Raw genomic sequence first — 23,153 nt, forward strand, 5'->3', positions numbered from 1 at the left:
TGGTTAGAAGAAATGACCTTAGAAACGTCGTCAAGAGACTGTGGCGCAGAGAATTGGTTGCTGATGGTGGTCGTTTTCTTTACAAAGAACGCCGCAAAATCATCATCTGTTAAGTCCGATGGAGGTGAGGGGGTAGGCGGGTGAAGAAGAGCAGAAAATGTTTTAAAGAGAGTACGAGGGTCAGGAGAGTTGTTGATTTTAACCTGGTAATACTGGGTTTTCGCAGAGGAGACATCCGCAGAGAAGGAAGAGAGAATAGACTGATACAGAGAGAGGTCGGTAGTTTCTTTTGATTTGCGCCACTTTCTCTGAGCAGACCTGAGAGTGGCACGATGCTCACAGAGAACATCAGAAAACCAGGGTGTCATGGTTCTGCCACTTCTGTTCCGGCCTTTCCAGCCTTGGGGTAGAATCATGATAGCATCACGTGTTTAATGTGAGATAGACATGGCTGTGTTTATATATTGGCATGCCATGTGCTTCTCGTGTCTCGTCTATGGCCCGCCCCTCTCGTTTCCTCGTTAGCTTCCCTTCAGTGTTTCATTACCAAAACCTGCCTATTGTTAATTATCCTTTGTTCGTCTCCCTATTTAATGCCCTTGTATTCTCTGTCCTGTGCTAGTTTGTTTTGTTCTCAGTCCAGTTTGTATGCCTGCTGTTTACTTTGTCCGAGAGGTTGTTTCTACGCTGTGTCCCTGAGAGTGAGCTTTGTTGAAGACGTTGTGTCTTGTTTCCTGTCCGTGAGTTACATAATTCTAGTCTAGTGTCACTTAGTCCTGTTTACTTGTGGTTTTATCCCTTGTTATTATTGTTTTACCGCCACGTGGGTTTTTATTTTGTGTTCTGTATTAAATAAATTCCTTTGTTAAAACCCCTTCACTGCCTGCATTTGGGTTCTATCATTTCCCGTGCCATGACACAGGGGGCAGAAGGAGATGTAGAGATGGCCTAGATGTAATAGGGCATAAGATGTCAAGCTAATCAACGGCTTCAGTAACAGACACATTCAACTTAATACAGGGCTGAGGAAATTGCTTGATTTATAGCATTAAAGTACCGCAAGAGCTATTTGGATGCAAACGGAGCAGTCAGCACTTGAATAACTAAAATAACTAAATAGAAAAACAAAATGCATTAAACCGTAAACACTGAAATCCTCGACTGATAACAAATATATTTTGATCAACCTACTCTTACAAAAGTTTGCGTGATTTTTCTTTTTGTGGAAAGATAATAATTTATATTATAAATTATAACAAATAATTTATCATAACTGGCTTTTCTGTCCCATTACCACAAACACGCAAGTGTCCGCACGATCTCTCGCACGCACGCACGCACAAACACAAACAAACACACACACCACGTGGCTCAAGCTTCCATGTCCTATAAAGTAGTCCTTACCATCAACAACATTTTAAAGATGAAAGCATGACAAACATTGAAATTAAACATTTTAACAATGTCCTGTGGTATGGTAACTGGTTTCAGCGGAATAATTGTTACTGGTCTGTTCAATTATTCTTTACCTAATGTATTTGCTAACATTACGTAACAACGAACAACATATTTTTAAAGCATCTTTTAATCCAGTAAATATGAGTACATTCATCTTTCCACTATCTTAATGATTATGAAAGATCATATTATTTATATCAGAACAGGTGTCTGCTGTCAGGTCTGTATTCTCAGTGTATCTACTGTACATGTTTTAATACGGCTTGTGTGCATTTCATTCAAAGTTAGTGTCATGTGTGTATTGATGTGTTAATTGTGGTCATTTTGTTCATTGTTGCCACTACTATGAAAAGTGGCAAGAGGCTCTGACAGATCAGAATTGTTATAGAGTCTGTTGTCAAAAGTATTCTGTCCAATCAAAGGTCTGCAAATTCTCTTGTAGTACAGAACGCCAGCAACACCTGCGACAGCGATGATGATCAACACCACCCCTATAGCGATGCCAGCCGAACCGTGAGACGTCTCTTCTACATCATTCTCTGTAAATGCTGCAATACAACAATAAATGCATGATTTCACTGATAGTAGCTGAAAGAAAGTTTCTAGATCTACAGTAGTTCTACACACCTGACACTGTCGGCTTCTCTGTTGGTGGTATGACTATAAAAGAAACACACATCTTTTACATCAGATAATGTAATATGAATGTGTACTGTATATTGTGTTGTTAGTTTGACGGACCTTTAGCAGTCTTGCAGATATAAGCTCTGCGATTATTACAGTTGCTGTTGCTCCACATTCCAGTGTTTGACTGAACTTCCACACAGTCACCGGCGTTATTTGGCAACCGCGGTTTCCAGTTCGTGTAATCCACAACCGAACTATCAATCCACATCCATTCACCTGTGACACACAAACATCACATTCTGTTTCTCTTCTCTGGATAATGTTGAGTGTTTGATTGATTTAAATGAAGACACGTTCTGACCCGTATGACTGCGGTGCATTCCGATCCAGAATGAGCCGACTTCATCTTGAAGGATCTCCAGATTCTGACGGATAAACTTTGATTCTATCGGGTCTCAATATTGACTAAAGATGCATCTGAAATCACAGAAAACTCACTGTCGATGCCGTCTGTGTCTTTCTGTGCCTCGATGAATATCACTCCTGTCCCATGTTTTTTCAAGCACTCAGTATGATAGGATTCATGTTATATTTAATCATCTAATTAGTATTTAAAGAAATGACTCACCTTTTCTCATGCATTCCACTATGGCATCATCCCAGTTTTCTCTCTGAGAGGTCATGAATGTATAGCAGTGTCCTCTAAACGAGATCCAACCTATGTGCTGATCTGATTCAGGGCAGTTACCCGGCAGCTGAGGAGGATCTGTGGGGGCAATAACTGTGGGGCGGCGAGAGGAGTTAAGTTGACAATAATAACAATAATATGAGAAACTGTTAGGATGTCTTTGAATATATTGGTGCCCAATCGCTAAGACAAATGCAGGTTTAAATGTAATAGGCAGAAATAAATCGCCTCAGCTTTCGAAACCAAATGTTCTATATAGAGAAATGTACTAATAACACACTGTTAAAAGCTTTTGTGGTCAATGTTAATATTTTTATGATTCATGCTTAAAGTCCCAGTGAAATGAAAAATGACAATTCTTATTTTTTCATGAAATATTGCAGCGTTTATAGTAAATAGCTAATCAATGTGGGTCAATTTCTTTTTCAAATTCATGTACCCTCATAATCTTCAGTTAAAATCTGAAAATGCACTTCCGCCCTGAATTGACTATCTATCTCAATTGACGTAAACTAGACGGTTTGGCCGTTAATTCCTCCCCTTCAGCTGTCTGCTGCCAGTTTCATTTCATAATCAATGCAACAGCTGTTTTACACATCCAATCAATTTGTGGTGAAAAACGCAGGCCACGCCCACAAATGTTCTCCTTTAAAATGTATTTTCACTCGGAAATGTGTCAGAATATGGAAGTGATGAAAAATGATCGCAACTTTCGGTTCATGGGAACTTTAAAAGACAATGTACCTCCAAATTAAAGAACACGCTTGTAATGTTGGGAGACATTTTGCATATGAGTGATTTACTAGAAGACTCTTGTAAGAATTACTTTTAATCTTTTTGAAACATGAACAGGGGAAAATCTAATTATCATTTGTAGAATGTAGAATGAAATACCTTTTGATCGTTTGCAGAGGGAATAATATGTGTTGTTGCACGCTGCGGTTTTCCAGTCGCCATCCGTGTCGATATAAACACAAGCTAAATTGTTTCTGGGTTCTCCTGCGGCCCATTTACTGTAGCTTAGAAGCCAGTTATCCACCCAGCGATACCGTCCACCTGTCTGGAGCAAACAGATTGAATTGAACCAAATAACAGATCAAATCAAGCGTTCAGCATTGTGAGATGAATTGATTACCAGGTTGCTGTTGAGGCCGATCCACAAAGGTTCTCTGATGGTGTCGACTCTGAGGCTGCTGTACGCCTGACTGATGGAGTCCAGAACACTAGCAAGATCAGCATCATCTGCTTTACACTCTCTTCTGGCTTCATCCCAGCTCATCTTCACCTGCTGCACCTTGTATGAATCGGTGCCCAGACTGAAGAATCTCTGCGGCACTGCTGTGGTCACGGGAGCAGACAGCTGAGAGTCTACAAAACATACACAAACACACTCACACATGTAACACAGCTCATGTACAGTTACACCCGTTCACACCATCAGCGACAGGCAGCGACATGATCTCATTTGTTTCAATGGTAGTTTGGTGACATTTTCTTGTGTTTTTTACATTTAAGAAATATCAGCATATCCACGTTCTCCAGGTTTGCAGTGAACACAGAGGCTCCTGCTGTCCAAAACATGTAATGCGATTCAAATATTGTCTCAACCGGCTTGAAAGCTCAAATATTATTTAGGGCTGTCAAATGATTATTCACGATTAAGCACATCCAGTATAAAAGTTTGGGTCTACATAATGTATGTCTGTGTACTGTGCATTTTAATTGTGTATTTATAAAACATACGCTTTTATTTAAGAAAAAAGATTATAATAATATTAAAAAACATTTACATATCATTTAAAATATTACCAAGTATAAATAAATACATGTAAACATTTTCTGAATATATTTTTTGTGTATACATGTGTGTGTTTATAAATACTAAATTAATATGCAAAGTAGACAGACATCCATTGTGTGAAAACAGACTTTTATTCTGGATGCGATTAATCGTGATTAATCGTTTGACAGCCCTAATTATAATCAATTTTCAACTGGCTTACAGTGAATCGTCACATCCATATAGTGACGAAATGTGATTATATCTTTATTTCATATACTGTATGTTTGATGTAGTTTCATATTGACCTGTGTTCCTCTTGCAGATGAAACGTCTCTCATTCGCACACACTTCAACTTTCCACACACCAGTGATCTTCTGTGGATTTCTAACCATGACAACACAGTCATATTTCTACATGGAAAAGAGTTCAGATTAATAGTGTGAAGCTCGATGCTTAATCAATTTCCAAAACATTTCTTGTAAATTGCTTCCACACAGACAGTTGAAGAAATGCCCACATGTCCTTTGGACTAGTAACCCACCTGACTTTCAATCTGATGTATGAAGTGACGGTGCAAAAATATTCTCGCCATCTCTTCCTAAAACAGAAAAGGAACAGTATGATCTAAAGCAACATCTAAACTGCTGTAGAAATCCATATGTAGTATCTTATATTAAAAATCCACGGTCAAGTGATTAGTAGTCTACTACTACATACTGACACTTTCTTTGGGCAATGCGCACCCAAAATGTCATATGACTGAAAGGTAAAGCAACCAATCACGTTTCGTCTTGAGCCGCGTTAATGTTTCGAGGCATGGAAATGTCCCAATGTCCATACAGGACTCCTTAAAAAACTCTTTTTTTTGGTCTATTTCTAAAAACAGTTTGCTATAGCAGGCCACTTTTTCAATCTAGAGCAGTTGACAGTTTATTGGTTTTCATAACAACAAAGATCACAAAGAAAAGTTAGCCAGGAGTCCATCAGTCTTATTTTTTTGTCTTAATTACCGATCTAAGATTCTATGCAATGCAAAAAAATAACAGAAAAAATTAGACAACAAACGTTTAAGAGTAGTCTTAAACAAATAAATGCAACATGCCCCAGAACTAAGCGTTCATTATAAAACAACTTCCAAAGAATCAAAGACAAAAGCCCAGTGAAGTTTGATGATGATACTTTACTTGTGCACGGAGTTGTTCTTAAATTATGAGCCCTCTGACAATTAACAGTCAATACTTTAAAATGAGCTCAAACAAGGCCTTTTTTACTGACATCATGCACACTTGCCTCTTCATCAAAGACGACTCTTGACTCGGGCTGTGACACAGGTTGACCTTTCATCCAGTTTGTGAATCTGACACTTTTACCATCAGTCCACACAAACTTCATCTCCCAATTGACGTCATTCAATCCGGTCCACACGTCATCAGCAGAAGTGAGCATTAGAGTTGTGAGAAACACTAAAGAAAAGATCCGAGAACAGATTATTCTCGAGAACAGATCCTCAGGTTTCATTTTACATCTTAAACATAACTCATGGTTAAAGGAGAAGAACAGATAACAGCTTCAGTGTAATACTCACATTGCTCTTTGTGACTCTGGATGGACACCAGATTACCTCCATGTGAAATGCAGTAATCTCGTGCTTTATGCCACGACATCTTGTTATCAAAAAAATGATAACACTGTTTGGAAACACAAACGCTCAGAATTATAGTGGGTTGCATTTCTAACAAAGAGAACATGATGTGCTTGGCACATTAAGAGATAATTAATTATTAGGTAATAAAACATTTCTATTTATTCTATCCCTTTTAGAATCTGCAATATTGGGAAGATCGAAATATTAAGCAGATATTATTGTTGTTGGACTGTAATAATTTTCTCACTTTTCCCAGAAAGCGCGTCCATCCAGGAGCACAGCCGCCTGCCGCTACAGTAGACGGAGACATTGTGGTGTTGACAAAATCTGAACTTCTTTTACAGACAGAGGGTAACGACATGCCACAGCTGATATCATGCCAGAGCCCTACAAAAACATGAACATGCTTAGGATCACATGTAAGGAATCATCTATGGTTAGCTGTGCATTGAGGGATTTTACGGCGCGGAAAATGGTGGTTATTTTTCTCAGTTACGGCTTTGTTAGTTCTAGCACTCTAGCACAAAGTAGAGCAATAGGATCGCAAAGTTTACAACAAAGTTACGATACTGTTTCTTCACCCTAATACAGTGGAAACTGGGGCCCAAGATAGATCTGGGGGGCCACAGATTTTGTGGCATTTTATGAAATATAGAAATGTATCGTAAATTATATGCAATCGAACATCAGAGAAATAAGACCACCAGATGAATATGTTTTAAGGTCAATTAAAATGATAAGTTTAAGATTATAAGTCTGTATTTGAGGGGCCGCAAAGCGATGCACTCTACACAAACGGGGAATTGCAACAAAAAAGTTTAAGAACCACTGTCCAATGAATGTGAAACTACTTGTCTTAATGAAGTCAAAACAGGAACAGTGATAAAAAAACAAATGACAAACTGTTATTTGTGATCACAATTAGTGATGCAAAAGAGTTAATGAGTAGAATACTGAAACCTTAAATTATAATAATAAGTGTACTTATAAAATGCTACTCTATAGGACTTTGCCCAAAAAACAGCATGAAATGTTGATTTAGTCGTCCAATGTCTAAATGTAAGTGTCACAAACAGTCTTTAGCATCCAAAACGTGTGTTAAATGGTTTCACACATCATGCAACTGCAGAAAAACTGTAAGATTGATTTAAAACGGGATGATTTGTGATGGATCCACCGAAAAGAACAATCTTTAAATCTTTAAACCCCTAGTTGTATTAATCTTTATTTTCATTGACACGTTAACATCATACAGGAACGACTCTAAAGAGGTTCTTACCCGTTTCCTTGTAAATGCTCACACAGTTCTCATCATTGTTGCCAAAACTGGGTTGATTGTGACACCAGGCAGTGTAAACAACAGGTGATCCATCCATCCAGCTACAAATAGACCATAAAAAGCAAAACATGAATAATTTTTGCCCGTTTAACAATACCTAGTAGGCACATGATTGATTTACAATTTTAATTGTATTTAATGATCTGTGTGTGAGGAACATCTCGGCTTCTAAATTCAAACATCAAAAGTTGTTTTGCTCTTAATGGTGTGTGACTCAAGACAGCAGCAACGAAGCGCAAGTTAATGGATCATGTCATTGTCTTAATAATTACACGAATGAACAGAAGTCTGTAAAAGTAGCTTACTGATGTATCATCTCTAAAATTTTGTATTAAAACAAAGAAACTGAACTGAAACAAATGAAAGAAGCAGAAACGGAAAGACAGTACAGTACAGTATAGTTTAAACAGTTCTTACTGTCAATTTGGAGAAGAACATGGTCGATTTTGTATAAGGTTTTGACAAAAAAGAAATAGAAATACATGTCATACTTAAAAGTCTATGATCATTAATAAATGAAGAGCCGGAAGAGCGGCAGAGTGTACGAGGAGAGAGGACCGGGCCCAGACATGTTTAAGTTTGTATTTATGTTCTTATAGCCGGCAGTCGACCGTGAGGTGGCTGCCGGTCTTTTACTTCCTGTTCAAAGTAGTGTTGTTGTTCGTTTATTTTGATTAAAGTTTGTTAAATGTTTGTCGGTTCCCGTCTCCTTCCCTACTTTGAACAGTGTTACAAATTGCCATGTACGGGTCACATTAGGGGAGAAAACAAAAACAAATTCGGGCATCCACCTCAAGTCCTAGTCTTATACACTCACCTAAATGATTTATCCAACTCTACAAACATCCCGATGTAGTAGTAATTTTCTGATTCCCTTGACAGGTCTATCTGTAAAGACATACCAGATAGTCATACTCAAAAGTTTGGGAAAGTTTCTTCATCATAAAGAGTTAGAGATATATAACAAGTTGTGACCCTGCCTTCAAAACCCCATCTCAAGTCATGTTTTGTGATTTTCTGATTTCTACATCATTCTACATAAAGAACATTCTGTAAAAATACAACTTCGATATATTTAATATTGACTAAGACCATATCAAAGATTGAAATCAGAGTTTGAGGCTGCTGACATGGTCCAAGTGTCAAAAAATGACCGCTTGACATGGACCGATCATCAGCTTACACTCTTAAAAATAAAGGTGCTTAAAAAGATGTGCACAGCAATGCCATAGTAGAACCATTTTTGGTTCCACAAAGAACCATTCAGTCAAAGGTTCTTTCAGAATCAGAATCAGAAGAGCTTAATAGGCAAGTGTGCTTGCACACACAAGGAATTTTCTTTGGTGTTGAAAGCTTCTAGTACACACATTCAACACAATGACAATACAATATAATACGATTTACAGTCTAAAAGATTATAAAATATGCATATTTAAAATAAAGACTATTGTACAGAAAATGGGGGATAATAACATATAAGAGACATTGTACAGTACAGTGTAGTATATAGTAGAATATACATATTAATAGATTATATCTACACTTGTGCAAATGTATAATGTAGTAAGTAGAGGTAGTGTTATATACATGTATAAATAAAATCTACATATTATAGTGGACACTATAGGAGTAGTGAAAATGGAATATTGATCTTAAGGAGCAGGTATCTGTTTAGGAAGGAGATTTCCAGGGGGAAGAAGCTGCTTCTGTGTCTGGAGGTCCTGGTGTTTGGTGATCTAAAGCGTCGGCCAGAGGGTGCAGGATGTGTTTAATCTCTTTCTTACCTTTTTATAATCTGAAGAACCTTTTTCGCCACATAGAACCTTTTGTGAAAGAGATCGGTTCTTCGGATGTTAAAGGTGCTTTAAGGAACCATGTTCCTTAACAATGACATACAATAATCTTTTTTGTCTAAATGGTCACATAAAGATCCGTTAACACCCAAAGAATCTTTCAGTTTCACAAAAGTTTCTTGGTGGCGAAAATGGTTCTACAACCTCGTGGATCCTCGTGGACATTGCTCGGTGGCTTTTGGTCGGGGTCACTGAGTGCAGCTATGACACGTCAGAGGGGATCTGGCCCTCCCGGTTGAGTCTGGTTTCTCCCGAGGTTTTATTCTCCATTAATCAATCATTAGATATTATTTATTAGAATGATCTGGCTTGTTCGATAAACACCATGCACTGTGCTGTGTTTTACCTTTTCTGTTTTTCCTGTTTGCCCCTGTAAAGCTGCTTTGGAACAATGCACATTGTGAAAAGTGCTATATAAATAAACTTGAATTGAATTGCATTGAGTTCTTCTAAGAAAGAGATGGTTCCTCAACCTTTGACTGAATGGTTCTTTGAGGAATCAAAAATGGTAATGCTATGGCATCACTGTGAAGAACCTTTTAAGCATCTTTATTTTTAAGAGTGTAGACAAAATGGTTCTTCAATTCCATTGTGAAACACCTTTGTTTTAAGAGTCTCTTAACCGAGACAATATGAACAAATAAAAAAAATGTTTTTTGGTTCTTTCCACATAGGGACATCCTACAAACACACAAGGTTAACACGCTGAAACGAAGTCAGGCTTCATTTGCCCCAATGGACAGCATATTTACACCGTCAAATCCTAACCTTTCCCTATCTAGTGCACTTAATCTAAGGTGCAAATTCACCGTTGGCACTTACCGAAGTCCTCTGTGATAAGACGTTTGATTTACCTGCTTCCACAAAAACATTCTCTCGCTGTGATCAGTGATGACAGCAAGATCAGCGTGATTCTTCTTACAGAACGCTCGAGCTTCTTCCATAGAGAGCAGATCATTATTAATAAAGTACTGACTGCCATTGAACACGATCCAACCATCAGATGTCTTATTATATTCTATCAAAGGATAAGAACAACAGAATCTACTTTAGGTTTTAACTATGATCATGTGATGTATTGCTGCAAAATGTTTTTGAAAGATTTTTGTACAACGAACAGTATATATGTAAACACAATCTCTAAGTACCTTGAATTACTGACGTCGGTGGGGATTTTGGAGTGATGCCTGTTGAAAGAACAGAATTCAAAGGTGGCATTTCAGAAATGTTTCCAGGTTTGTTAAGTCTTAATACACATCAAAAGAAACATTCACAAACAAAGTGTGTCACTTTATGTGTGTATATTTCTGCATGTGTACCTATTGGAATCTGACAGGTCCAGTCAATAGAAGCTTGACAATTTCGATCATTCCACCTGTTGTTACTCTTATAGCCATATTCTGCACAGTTCTCTTCGTTGTTGTGGTTGTTTGGCTCCCCGAAGTCCCAATTTTCGTAATCCGACTGAAAATACACAAACACGCACAATAACAGAGCGAACACATGTAAAAAAAAACATGTGAATTTTTTTAAATCTATTTAAGTACATTTACATTTAGGCATTTGGCAGACGCTTTTATCCAAAGCGACTTACATTGCTGTATCCTATACATTTTACATAGGTATTTGCAATCCCCTGGGATCGAACCCACAACGTTGCTCTTACCACTGAGCTACAGGAAAGCTAACTTTTTCTCAAGGAAAAAGTTGAACGCTTTTTCACCATTGTGCCAAACCTTTCCCGTTTCTGAATTGTTCCATTCCGTGGCTAAGTAGAGTTACTGGTATGTAGGCAACCGATGAGTGACCAATCATGAGTAGCGATGTCTCGATACCCATTCTAGACAACCGTGCTAAAAATTCTGGGCAGAGGATGTTGTGTAAATGTGCCGGGCCGAGTCAGGCTCACGTAAAAACATAACTGTTTCACGAGTTCATCTTAGCAAATACTTACGAAGGGGGGCAGCGTAGTTACGCTGAGAATTTAGAATGCATATTTGGCATGCTGTCGCTCCCCCTTTGTTCGGGGCGAGGGCTCTGGTCTCTGTGTTTGCCCGTGCCCCGAGCGCTTTCCCCCCTTTTCGTGTAGAAAAGAGTTTTAATGCTGAGGAGACGGGGTGGAGGTGGGATGCTGCGAAAATCTATGAGTGGTAAGGCGGTTTCACTATTTATAGAGCTCGCTCTGGTTTGGTAGGATAGGTGGTGTGTTTGCTAATTCCGGGCAGCTGCGTAATTTCTAATGCCGTGCAGCCGGGCGGCTGCGTGATCGCTGGATCCGTGCAGCTACGTAATTATTTGCACATGCTCCTCCCGAACTTTGTTAATAAAACATCATAAACTGTTTCAGACCGTGCTTGGAATGGTTTGACGAAATGGTTGAAAAGTGCTCATCGTTTGGGAGGAAACAATAAAATCAGACAGAGAGAGTCGTAAGAAATCACTTACAGGAGTTTGATCTGACCACACATAGCCAGAATTACTGTCCAGTGAAGTGAAGCCGATCCATGTCGGGCGTCCCCTTAAATGCCTGCAATAAGGTCATGTGACACAACTTAAATTCTTCTATACTTGCTGTACTGGTCTGCAGGGAACATTTCACAAAAGATTCAGATTATTTGAAGTCGATACTTATGTGATAAAAGCTGAGTCTACGTTGAGTGTCGATGACGTCACTAATAAATAAAACAAGAAGAGGAATGCTTTGCAACAAGATTTGATGGGTGTGAGCGGTAAGACACTCGTGTGTGCGGATTGCAGGAGAATAAAGTGATTCGCGGGACTCCAGCAAAATAGACTTTGCCTATCTCAAGCCCCGTTCAGACCGCAAGCAACTAGCAGGCGTTTTTAAATTCTAATTTAGGAATTCTCTAATTTAATGATATATATATATATATATATAATAAATTGAATGTCCATAACAGATGATAAAAACAATAGAAGATCTTTAAAGAAGTTTCTATATTCAATAATAATTCTGTAGACATGTTGACAGTGTTACTTGTTTTGACAGTATTAACTTAAGAAGTAATATAAAATAAATGCCAGTAAAATCAGTCAATTCCTCTTCCTGTCATTTTAATTCAATGTCCTGTAGTGTAGCCAACTGAAATCAAATCAAACTCATAAACTGAAGGGGGCAGATTTGACATTTTACACAACCTTCTTGGCAATACTCAAAAGCACTACGAAATGTTGTGGAAAAACCGCACTTACAGTATTGTATCCATTTCTTTATCTGAGTGGAAGCTTGCTAAATCACCACCAAGAGCTCGACAGAAATCACGAGCCTCAAACCAAGTCTTCTTCTCGTACTTCTGCGGTCTGTAGACCTAATAAATACAAACACATTGTGACTGTCCTGAGCGGAATTTAAATGAATTTAAACATGTAGAACATCTTTCATTTCTTTGCTACAAATGGCACTAAAAGTAAAATTACTCTTTAATGTTGAGACAGCAAGACACTTAAGTCATAATCAGAAGAACACATTTTACTAGGTCGAGCTCACAAGAAAATGATTTTGCTGATGGGAAATAACATGTGTTGACAATTCTTTTTATTGAAAAGAACCAAAGTTAGACTTTGCTGTAATTTTTCAGCTACTTACTACAAAATGCCCAGCAAAACACTTTAATATTGTTTTTGCTGTTAATTACTGTAATATGCATTGCATATGGGTATTTTTGTGACGTAACATTGTAATTTATAGTGATATACCGTGTAGTTAACAGTACTCTACTGTTTACACAACAGCAGTAGTGCTACTGTATTTGAAGACTGACTTTTATCAGTGAAGATATTAAAAATGTGTCACCTTAAGTTTTACACACTGTATAGAAACATTTTAAAAGTGTAAATGCAAATTGTTTAAGAAACAGGAAAAGGATAACTTAAGCATGCGAGTGTGACGGCAAATTTGAAATGACTACTGTGGAAGCGTATTTTACTGTAAAAACAGCAGAGCTGGCAATCCTGGGCTGAGCATGACCGTTGGTCTGACTGAGAGCGACACCTGTAGAAGTGAGCGACTGAAGATAAGAACTGCTAAAAAAGTGTTTTCAGTAGCATGCCTAGTGAAACGTTAATAAGTCGGGTGTACATTTAGTTTCGCCTATTTCATTTTTCAATTAAGCTTTAGCGTTGCTGCTGAGGAGAAATATTTCCCAAGTTTAACATGCACTGCCCGCAGCAGCATAAGTTTGAAAAATTACTCATAAATTTCACAAAATTTAGTTTTAAGAGATTTTTAGGTGAGAATGTATGATTTTAAATTAAAATTTCCATTTGGTTAATAAAGATATTGAATTTAAAGAGAAAATCATTCAGACAATGCTACATGTTATATCAGGTTTTGTGTGTGTAGGGTCACGGTTTTAGACAATGAGTGTTTCATGATGTTTTCACAAACGGTTCAAATCCGCAAGCATAGCGGCTAAGCAGCTAATGTTTATGCACTTTATTGGTAATCTGCTACTACATATAATAAAATAGGATAAAATTTGTGATTATTACAGGTCCATATCACTAGCATGATATGATGTCTCAGTTTTTATGTTATTTATTATTATAGTATACAGTCATATTACTGTAAGGTACATATACAGTTAAGCTGCTGTAAACAGGCTGCAATAGTACTGGCAGTGACTTACCACAAAAATACAAAGAAAAGTCTAAAGTGTGGCTTATGCATGACTATAAAAGTAAAAAGTTTGTTAGTTTGTTAGTCACACGCTCAGAGTTTCAGAGGAATGTTATGTGTTCACGTTTACCTGAATGCAGTTGTGTGGATCTTTTTTAATCCAGTTTTTTGGGCAGCTGGGAGGTTGTGTGGTTGGAGGCTCTGGGGTTATAGTGATTCCTTCTGCCATTTTCTTACAGAAGTATTTCTGTTTAGTGTTACAGGCCAGAACATCCCATAATCCTGCTGAAGATCCTGTTAACATTGCCACGCAACCCTGGTGCCTAGCTGAACATCAGAAAACAACGACGTGAGAAGAGAGATCTGAAATTCATGAAGCTGCAGACCTGCATGAATCTCCTCAACACACCTGGCATGCCGACATTAAAGTGTGTAAACTTGACTTTAACACCATCAGTCCACTGGAAGAGCGCCAACTGTTGAGTATTAGAGAGACCAATCCAGAAATATTTCTCAGGCCGAAGACCAACCAGACTGATGAGAAACGCATTCTCATACCTGATGAGCAAACATACAACGCTGTTTTACTATCACTGTCATTTTGTCATTAAGGGTCAAAAAGAACTGAAACACAATCTAAACTTTATGTTAAAGGGGTGGTGCAACAGTGTTTCATGCATTCTGACTTCTCTACAATGTTAAACCTGCTGACTTCTCAAGCTTAACATGGTCATCTTGTCAAAAAACGAGTTGGACGTATCACATAGTATCAGCAAGAGGCTGTCCATCAATGCACTTCCTTCGTTGTACTGAACTTCAGCTCTCTATTGCACCCACTGCATTTGGGTGATGAATGTAATATAAACGGTGGATTTAACACCGGATTTGGAGATGGTTTTAAACTGATAAATGGAGCGGTCCTAGCGTAAAAAGATGCCGAACATGAACTGAACGCGGTAAGTAAAACTCTGTCAAATGTCAGCGCGTACGTGCTTATGTAAACAACACAAACTTATAGTGAGTAAACAACAATGCAGGGATGATGCAATGACGTATTGTGTGCTCGTGCTGTAGTCCATGCATGTTGTTCTCTGTTAACTACAGATATTTATTGTAGAGGTGCATTCTTGTCACAATTAGTTACGCTGTAAATTCTGTTATATCTGTGTAATGGGGTAGGAGTTATAGGGACTACAAATGAGATGGACTACAAATCCCACAGGTCAGATTGCTATAAAAGGAATTACAAATTTAAGGACTTCCTCTTTGAAGCACCATGTGGTGTGGGAATTTAAGGTTGTGTAAGAGCCGATGATAAGACCATCAATTAACAGAACTGAATTGGTGAGTGCCCCGTCAGAAAATGATGTTTGTTGCTTCAAAGAATTAAGCAGACCTATTTTGGAGCATCAATGGTAATTTAAGTTAAATCCTTTTTTTACTATTGCGAGTTCGCTTGGTTTTAATATTTATATCTGCCTTGTGTTTTAGTGCCTGTTTGGATCAACATACTTTGGGGTTTTCAGAGATTTAAGCATGTAAATGCAGGTATTAATCCATACTAATCTGATGAGTTTAAACGTTTGATATTTTTATTTGTTTTATACTTGATTGTAAATGTTTTTAATTATAGTGATTTTTATATGGCGATTATACATTGTGTTTCTTCTTTTGCAGAGAATGCATGATTGCCGTTTACTTGCTTGTTTTCTTTACCAGAAATTATGGTGGCTTAATGGATAATTGGTATGATCCAAATGTTAAAATTTGAATTATTTTTGTATTTTTACTTTCTTTCTTTGTTTGTTTTGTTTTGTTTGTTTGTTAGTTTTGTTATCCATTGTGGACCCATGAACTGTGGGGTTCTCGCTTGTATGTGCCATGTGAATTACTCCACCAAGGTGAAGGTATATAGGTGTAGTGATTTTGATTTTGGGTGATTATCGTTGTCTGGAATTCGAAGTGAACTTTTGCTTTCTCTTGTGATGTAGTGTGAGTGTGCACTTATTGGTGGAGTATTCTCCATGTGATATAACCGGTGAGCCCCATGCTCTGTGGGTGTTCAAAAGTGTCTTGTCGTTTTGGTTTAACCCAGTTTCTTTGTCCATTCCATTTATCCTTGATTTATTCTTATTATTTTTGAATAAATACATTTGTGCAGAGAAACAGACTGTGGTTTGTGCTTGGTTGAGTCCTCTTCATCCCTAATAAGATGTCGGGGTGACATCTGTAATTATGCGGTACATGGCAGGTCGAAGGTAAAGTGTTACCTTAAAGTGACAGTTCACCCAGAAACAAATTCTGTCATCATTCACTCACCCTCCTATCATTTCAAACCTTTAGGACTTTCTTTCTCCCGCAGAATGCAAAAGAAGATTTTGAAGAAAGTTGGTAACGGAACAGCACTGGAACCCATTCACTTCTATTGTATGGACACAAAACTAATCTAAGTGAATGGGGGCCAGTTAACAACATTCTACAAAATACCTTAATTTGTGTTCTGCAGAAGAAAGAAAGTCATACAGGTTTGAAATGACGAGAGGGTGAGTGAATGATACCAGAATGTTTTATCTTTAAATTTATCTTTAAAGTCTTGCAAGTAAACATCATGTACATCACCTGCTGGCAACATCCACCAGACTCGCTGCGCTCTGCTCACATGTCAGTTTGGCATCATCAAAAGTTTTGGTTTCCATGGCAACATTATAACAGTAATAGCCAAACCTGAACCAACCCTGTGGAGACATTCACATGGTTACCAAACCATTCCTTCAATACAATCTACATGCGCATACTGTATTTACCGAACAAGTGTGAAGTCATACAATGAAACAATAAATCGATTTGTGATTTGTGCTTATTTACATTTTGTTATTTATTTTATTCTTGTTTATAAGAGTATGTCATAATGTAGACTCACAGCAGGACATCCAGGACTGATCATGTGTGTGGATCCTTCAGGTTTAATGGAAGCTTTCTTCTTACAGATGTAACCATGAGCTGCTTCACACGCTTCATCTGCCCACTTTCCCTCCTAATACACACAAAACCAGCAGAACAAACTCACAAACATCACCGTGTCTAATGTTTTTATGACCATAACACAATCACAAGGTAAGAGATAAAAGAGTCCCCACCTTTCCCTTCATAAGCACACAATCCTCCATGCGACTGTTGATGTGTGAAGGTTCTCCAACAATCCATCTGGTGAAGCTGACGTGTTTTCTATCTGACCACTCAAACAGATTCTGAATGTTCTGATCATTAAGACCAATCCACAGCTCATCACTGGACACTACACAACACAAACAGGATTCAAAACACTCTTACCTTCTAGTAAAATCAAACAAATAAAACTACTTGACAAATATGTTGGGGGTGGATTAATCTTTTGATTAAGATATTGAAAAATTGCTTAATATTTTCTATTTCACATTCATTTAGACAATATCACTAATAAACACTGCTGTCAGTTACCCCAGCATCACACAATGTATTTGGGTATTGGAGTAAGCTTATAGTGAAAAAAAAAACAATGACGACTTCACGTTCACAATATAGATGAATAAACAAGTCAGCTTCATAGAGATAGAGAGAGAGAGACAGAGAGAGAGAGAGAGAGAGAAAGTGAGAGAGAGAGAGAGAGAGAGAGAAAGAGAGAGAAAGAGAGTGAGAGAGAGAAAGAGAGAGAGAGAGAGAGAGAGAGAGAAAGAGAGTGAGAGAGAGAAAGAGAGAGAGAGAGAGAGACAGAGAGACAGAGAGAGAGAGAGAAAGTGAGAGAGAGAGAGAGAAAGAGAGAGAGAGAGAGAGAAAGAGAGAGAGAGAGAGAGAGAGAGAGAGTCGCGACAACTGAAATTTTTCATCTTTAAATGTCACGCAATTCAAGGAGCCTTCAGATAGTTCCAGAAAGTTCTGTTTTATAGAGGGTATGCATTGACGTCACTTTCCCGCCGGGATACGCCCCCCTTGAGCGCCAGGTAACGTTACCCATGAGTGGTAAAACAAGCTGCAAAACTGCTGAGGAGAATATGAGGAACAGAGAAACCGTTCCCTATGACTTACAAAGGAATCAGGTGTTCACGTGGTAAAGTGACACGTCCACACCCTCTATTGAAAGGCTCCATGAACCCCCAAACGGTTCCATTGGAGTCATCGGAGTTGTCTCAACTCTCTCTCTTTATGGCTCTGCCTCTTCAGTCTAAAATGTGATTTTTGTCTTAACTAGATTTAGCGGATGGATTATAGATAAAATAATTAAAAGCTTCTCAATAGTTAAAAGAAGTTGAATTCACTAAAATGTTTGGGTTCGGTATGTCTAAACGAGCATAAAGCATACACACTTACTCTCACGTCTGGGTTATTAAATGAAGAAGAAACGGCTGAACTTAAGTCAGTCAGTGAAGGAAAGTGAAGTGACTCTGATGGTTCGTGTCCACCGAGGCGGATTTACGCGGCTGAAAAGGCGCAGCGTTCTGCTCAAAGTTGACATTTTTCAGCTCAGGGCGCTCCGTCGAACGCTTAGCACCGGCTCGGCCGCATGAGTAAACGCGTCGGTGGACACACGGCTTATATTTGTAAATGACGCTGAGACAGCGCGTGCTGAAAAAGAGCGCGCACATTTCAGACAAGTGCAATAAAGAAAAACAAACACACTCTAGTTTAATATTTTCAGCGATAGGCCTACAAATGTCGGATTTAAAATATTAGTTTGGGTATTTATCACACTTTACAGTGATCCTAATTTTTTAAAGGTCATTTTACAAAAACCTGCCATCTGTAAGCAATTTGCATGCTAAATGATTAGGTTCATTAAAAACAACCTGTTCTGTATTTGCTTTTAACTAAAGGCCTCTCTGGCTCAGTGTTGAATGTCTGGATATTTATTTGGTTTCCAATAATAACTAAATGAAAACCAAAATTTATTAATGTTAATAAACCAAATACTAATGTTACAAGTAAGACTGGCTATGTGACAGAGATAGAAATGTGTATAAACACATGATGGTTATTAATCCTCTATTAGTTATTTGTTTGTGTATCAGAATATGTAGCGTACAGTATCCACTCTGTGATATGATGAAACTGTGCTCCTCGATGTTGTGTATGCTGGCCAGATCTGATCCTTCTTTATGACACGCTGCCAAAGCGTCGCTCCACATCTTCTGAGAGCGCTGCAGATAATAACAGTGACCGGCGTACGGCACCCACGCCGCTGGACAGAAGATCGGCTGATCTTTACCTGACACAAACACACACACAGATAAACATATAATGACACTGGAATACAGTATGTGCTCTGTGTGTGTGTGTGTGTTGTACCTGTTGAAGGTGTGATCTCTGTTGAATTGCCCTTGCGGCAGATGTAGCCCAACTTCTTACTGCAGGACAAACTTTCCCACTTTGAGGCTTTAGCAGCGTTTAATGCAGCACAGTTCAGACCCGGCTCCAGAGACGGGTGACCTACAGTCAAACAATACAAACATTGACATCATCTACACAACATTCAGCTGCTCTTTCTAGATACACGTGACGTACCAGGAGCCCAGTTGAGATATCTGAATGGGTTTCCATTACTCCATTGCCAGCCGCTCTCAAAGTCAAGACTGTTCAGACCGATCCATAGAACTGAACCCATGTGATCTGTCAGACCTGAAATATAAAGTGTATCAAATAATGACACGTGTACAGTGTGTGTGTGTACAGTGTGTTTACAGAAGATGTGAATGTACCTGCTATATACGACTGCTCGTGGAGTTCTGATATACTGAGAAGATCTGCATCTTGCTGTTGGCAGCTGGTTCGAGCTTGATGCCACGTCAATACTGACTGTGTGTTCCTCTGATACAAAACACCACTGACTGGATCACTGTCCCATCCTACGATGCCTTTTAAAGGGAAAACATATACTGTCTAGAAAAATAATGTTTCAAGGATTTCGCTTAAAGTGTAATTTTCTTACCTTTGGTTGGACAGAAGCCCCATTTCTTGTCCGTGTTATAATCTGTCTCAGTTGAACACCACAGTTGGCCGTCTGATCTTCCCTCCACGATACACTCGGCAAACCACTTGTCATTAAACTTAAAGGGGAACTGACATGGTTTTCCAAATGAATTCCCAGCCAGAGTATACATCTCTACGAGAAACAAGAAATACAGGAAGGAGAGATAAATATCGATGGGTTTTCACTCATAATGAAATCAGTAATTCTGTATCCATCTGTTAGTGATGTAGTAAATGTTTGCTTGCACCTTGATATCCATGAGAACACAGATCGTCTTGACTCCCATAAATCTGCCAGCGTTCATCTAAAAAATGCAAAAAAACGAAACTTAAGAAACATCTTTATATAAGATTATTAAACGAATAATGTAAAATTCTACATTTGCACACCTCATTATCCCCATATAGAATTGCAGTCCACGGTGTAACAGAGACAATGGAGTGGACAAAGACGGGTAAATTAGTGATTATATGGTCTGGCATGTCATTTCACTTACATACAGTTAAATTTTTCTTGATAAACCAAAAAATAACGTTCTAAGAATGTTCTTTTCAGGGACTTTTTTCAGCTAGAAAATAGTTATTTTTGTAAAAAATAAAAATGTTCCCTGACATTCCAGAACGTTCCAGTCCGGTTTTTAAAAGAAAAGCAAAAATATATTTATATTTTTAAGTTATATTTTTTACATATGCATATATGTTTTCATATACAGCATCTGCAAAAAATAATCTAGAGTTAAATCAAGTTTTATGGGGGGTGCATGATAACAAATTTACACATTCTCAAATAGTAAGATTTGTTAAAACTGGTAAATTGTTAGCTGGGATACAAACATTGTCATTAAAATGTCAGGAAAAATCTAAGGCCTGGTTCCACAGAAAAGGCTGATGTTTGAGCTGTCTCGGTTCATAAAAAAATCTTACAAGTAGTAAAATATTTAGTTGAATCAAAGTTTGTAACGTAATAAACTGCTCCTCACTCTTTTAGATCAAGTATTGAAATCAGACATTACTATTATTAAAACTTGTACAGGCAATTTTGGGGAAATTGCCCAAATTTGAATGACAGGTCAACATTAATTCACAAAAATAATTGTCAGCTGCTCATGGAAACATAAGAAATAAATGTAATGCATCATACCTGTTTGACTGGACATCTGCAAAACAACAAACAGACAAACAAAAACAAACAGTAGAACATGAGAGGACTTCATATCTGAACTTTTATTTGTGATCCACACATGAAAGGAATCCACTGTGTGCTTGAACATAAACCCACTTATATACACAAAAGACGGATGAGGGTGTTAATGTAATGATATTCTTGGAAACTGGGAGGGTAGGGAGTTTCTGGTTTACAAGTCTGTCCAACCAACTTCACAGACGAATGATATTGCGTCATAATAGACACAGGAATATAAACATAATGTTCAAATCAATTCAAAACCAATCAATTTAATAGAGACATCATTGCAGTAATATCAAAATGTTGGCTTTCATTCGTAAAATTATGCTGTCTCAATTAATTTGAAGACGAAATGTGAAATTTTAAGAATGTAAACATATATTTAAAAACGTTAATGTTAAGTGCGATTAATTGCGATTAATCAGATTTTTTTATCGATTGACAGCACTACAATATAGATAAAATAAAGTAAAGCACTATAGACATATCGGATATTTGCTAAAATACATTTTTATACAGTATATTGAAGTTGTAGAACCTGTTATTTAAAGACTTGAGCACAGGTGTTGTGAGGGTCGAAGATGCTGAGAGAAAATAAACATCAGTCCGCATTAAGCTTTGAAGAACTCTGTTTGCAAATGAACAAGGAACCAGCCATTTTAATTGTACCCCAAAGACCATTGTTTCTTGCATTTAGTGTTCATTTTTGACACGTTGCATACGTATTTGAGTGTTACAAACGTGGTGTCCACACAATTCATATTATTTTCTATCATCAGTAAGTCTTTCCAAAAATCTAACTTTAATTTTGAATTTCTTTGTAATATTGGCATAATTCTCCACTTTACTTGGTTCTTGATTTCTTGGTGGAACAGAAAGAGGAACAGAAATTGATAAATAACCCATTTCAAAAAGCTTTTGTAATAATTTTTATCATGAAATACTATGGAAATTCTCTGTAACTCTTGCTTTTGTGTTTGAGTTAGAATGAATGTTACTATATCCTATTCAGATTCAGACACATTCTCAAGTATTCTATACCAGAAAATGTATTATATTATTATTTGAATATCTATGAACTAGGGATGCACAATAAAAGATCGGCCATATCGGTTATGTATAATAAAATCAAGTCGATTATTAAGTAGTTTCCTCTGGTTAAACCACTTCAGATGCATGCTGCTCATAGTTAAAATCCAGTAAAGTACTCTGTTTGTGTCAACATGATCAATCACTTGGTGTCATTAGCTGAATATTGTTGATGTATGTACAGTACATTTATGAATTTTTGAATCTAAAGGAACAAAAGCAGATTGTTTGAAGCAGATTGCAGTCTAAATAATATCTTGAGGCTTGTTGGGTTGAACGGTTGGGTTCCTCGCCTTTGTTTGCATTCTGTTTTGCACTATTTGCCAGGCCGAGGGGGCTGCTTTAGAATTCAAATTTTAAAGTTTTACATAATTAATATTGCATATAGGAATTTAGTCTGTTTAACATTTGACCTGTTTCTCTCTCCATTATCTTAAATGTGTGCTTTCACTGTTTGTGCGTGTCTGTGTGTGTTTATGTGTGTGTGGGTGTGTCTGTCTTCTGTGTTTTCACCTTTACTTGTTTTTACAGGTATAACTTTAATTGATTTGCTTATAGTCATAAGGCCTCATGTACAGCTGCTTTGTAACAAAAAAATTGTAAATCGCACTTTCTAAATAAAGTTTAGAAGCCAATATATGGCTATTGAGAACATCTATACTTAATATCAGAAAATTGTAAACGATAAAGAATCTTTAACTAGTGTAATGTAGGCTGGATACAGGATTTTCTAAATATGAACTTGTTTTCTGCAGTCGATGTTTTCAAATATAATCAGTTGTCCACTTTCTGCCTTTTGTTTCAGTCTCAGAAAATGTGATATTAATCTTTGGATGCTGCATATT

The 23,153-nt window shown here is 37.6% G+C and overlaps 1 protein-coding gene across 1 annotated transcript; it reads right to left on the bottom strand.

Moving 5' to 3' along the window:
* Window positions 1-1,485: 1,485 nt before the first annotated feature.
* LOC130430066 (macrophage mannose receptor 1-like) lies at window positions 1,486-21,900 on the bottom strand. The gene is made up of 32 exons (XM_056758990.1): window positions 21,889-21,900; window positions 21,175-21,190; window positions 20,282-20,338; window positions 19,993-20,166; window positions 19,763-19,909; window positions 19,569-19,682; window positions 19,353-19,493; window positions 19,090-19,272; window positions 17,171-17,328; window positions 16,954-17,067; window positions 16,653-16,768; window positions 14,443-14,591; window positions 14,164-14,360; window positions 12,608-12,723; window positions 11,840-11,921; window positions 10,714-10,858; window positions 10,543-10,581; window positions 10,249-10,412; window positions 8,359-8,429; window positions 7,482-7,582; window positions 6,450-6,589; window positions 6,143-6,245; window positions 5,848-6,020; window positions 5,099-5,155; window positions 4,862-4,967; window positions 3,909-4,141; window positions 3,668-3,833; window positions 2,714-2,866; window positions 2,447-2,542; window positions 2,200-2,361; window positions 2,086-2,118; window positions 1,486-2,006 (listed from the first exon to the last, which is right to left on the bottom strand). Exons 1-32 carry the CDS (start codon window positions 21,898-21,900, stop codon window positions 1,768-1,770), a joined length of 3,957 nt encoding a protein of 1,318 aa, XP_056614968.1. The 3' UTR covers window positions 1,486-1,767.
* Between the last annotated feature and the right edge of the window lie 1,253 nt (window positions 21,901-23,153).

This window comes from Triplophysa dalaica, chromosome 1 (genome assembly GCF_015846415.1).
Source record: "Triplophysa dalaica isolate WHDGS20190420 chromosome 1, ASM1584641v1, whole genome shotgun sequence".
Taxonomy (NCBI): Eukaryota; Metazoa; Chordata; class Actinopteri; order Cypriniformes; family Nemacheilidae; genus Triplophysa; species Triplophysa dalaica.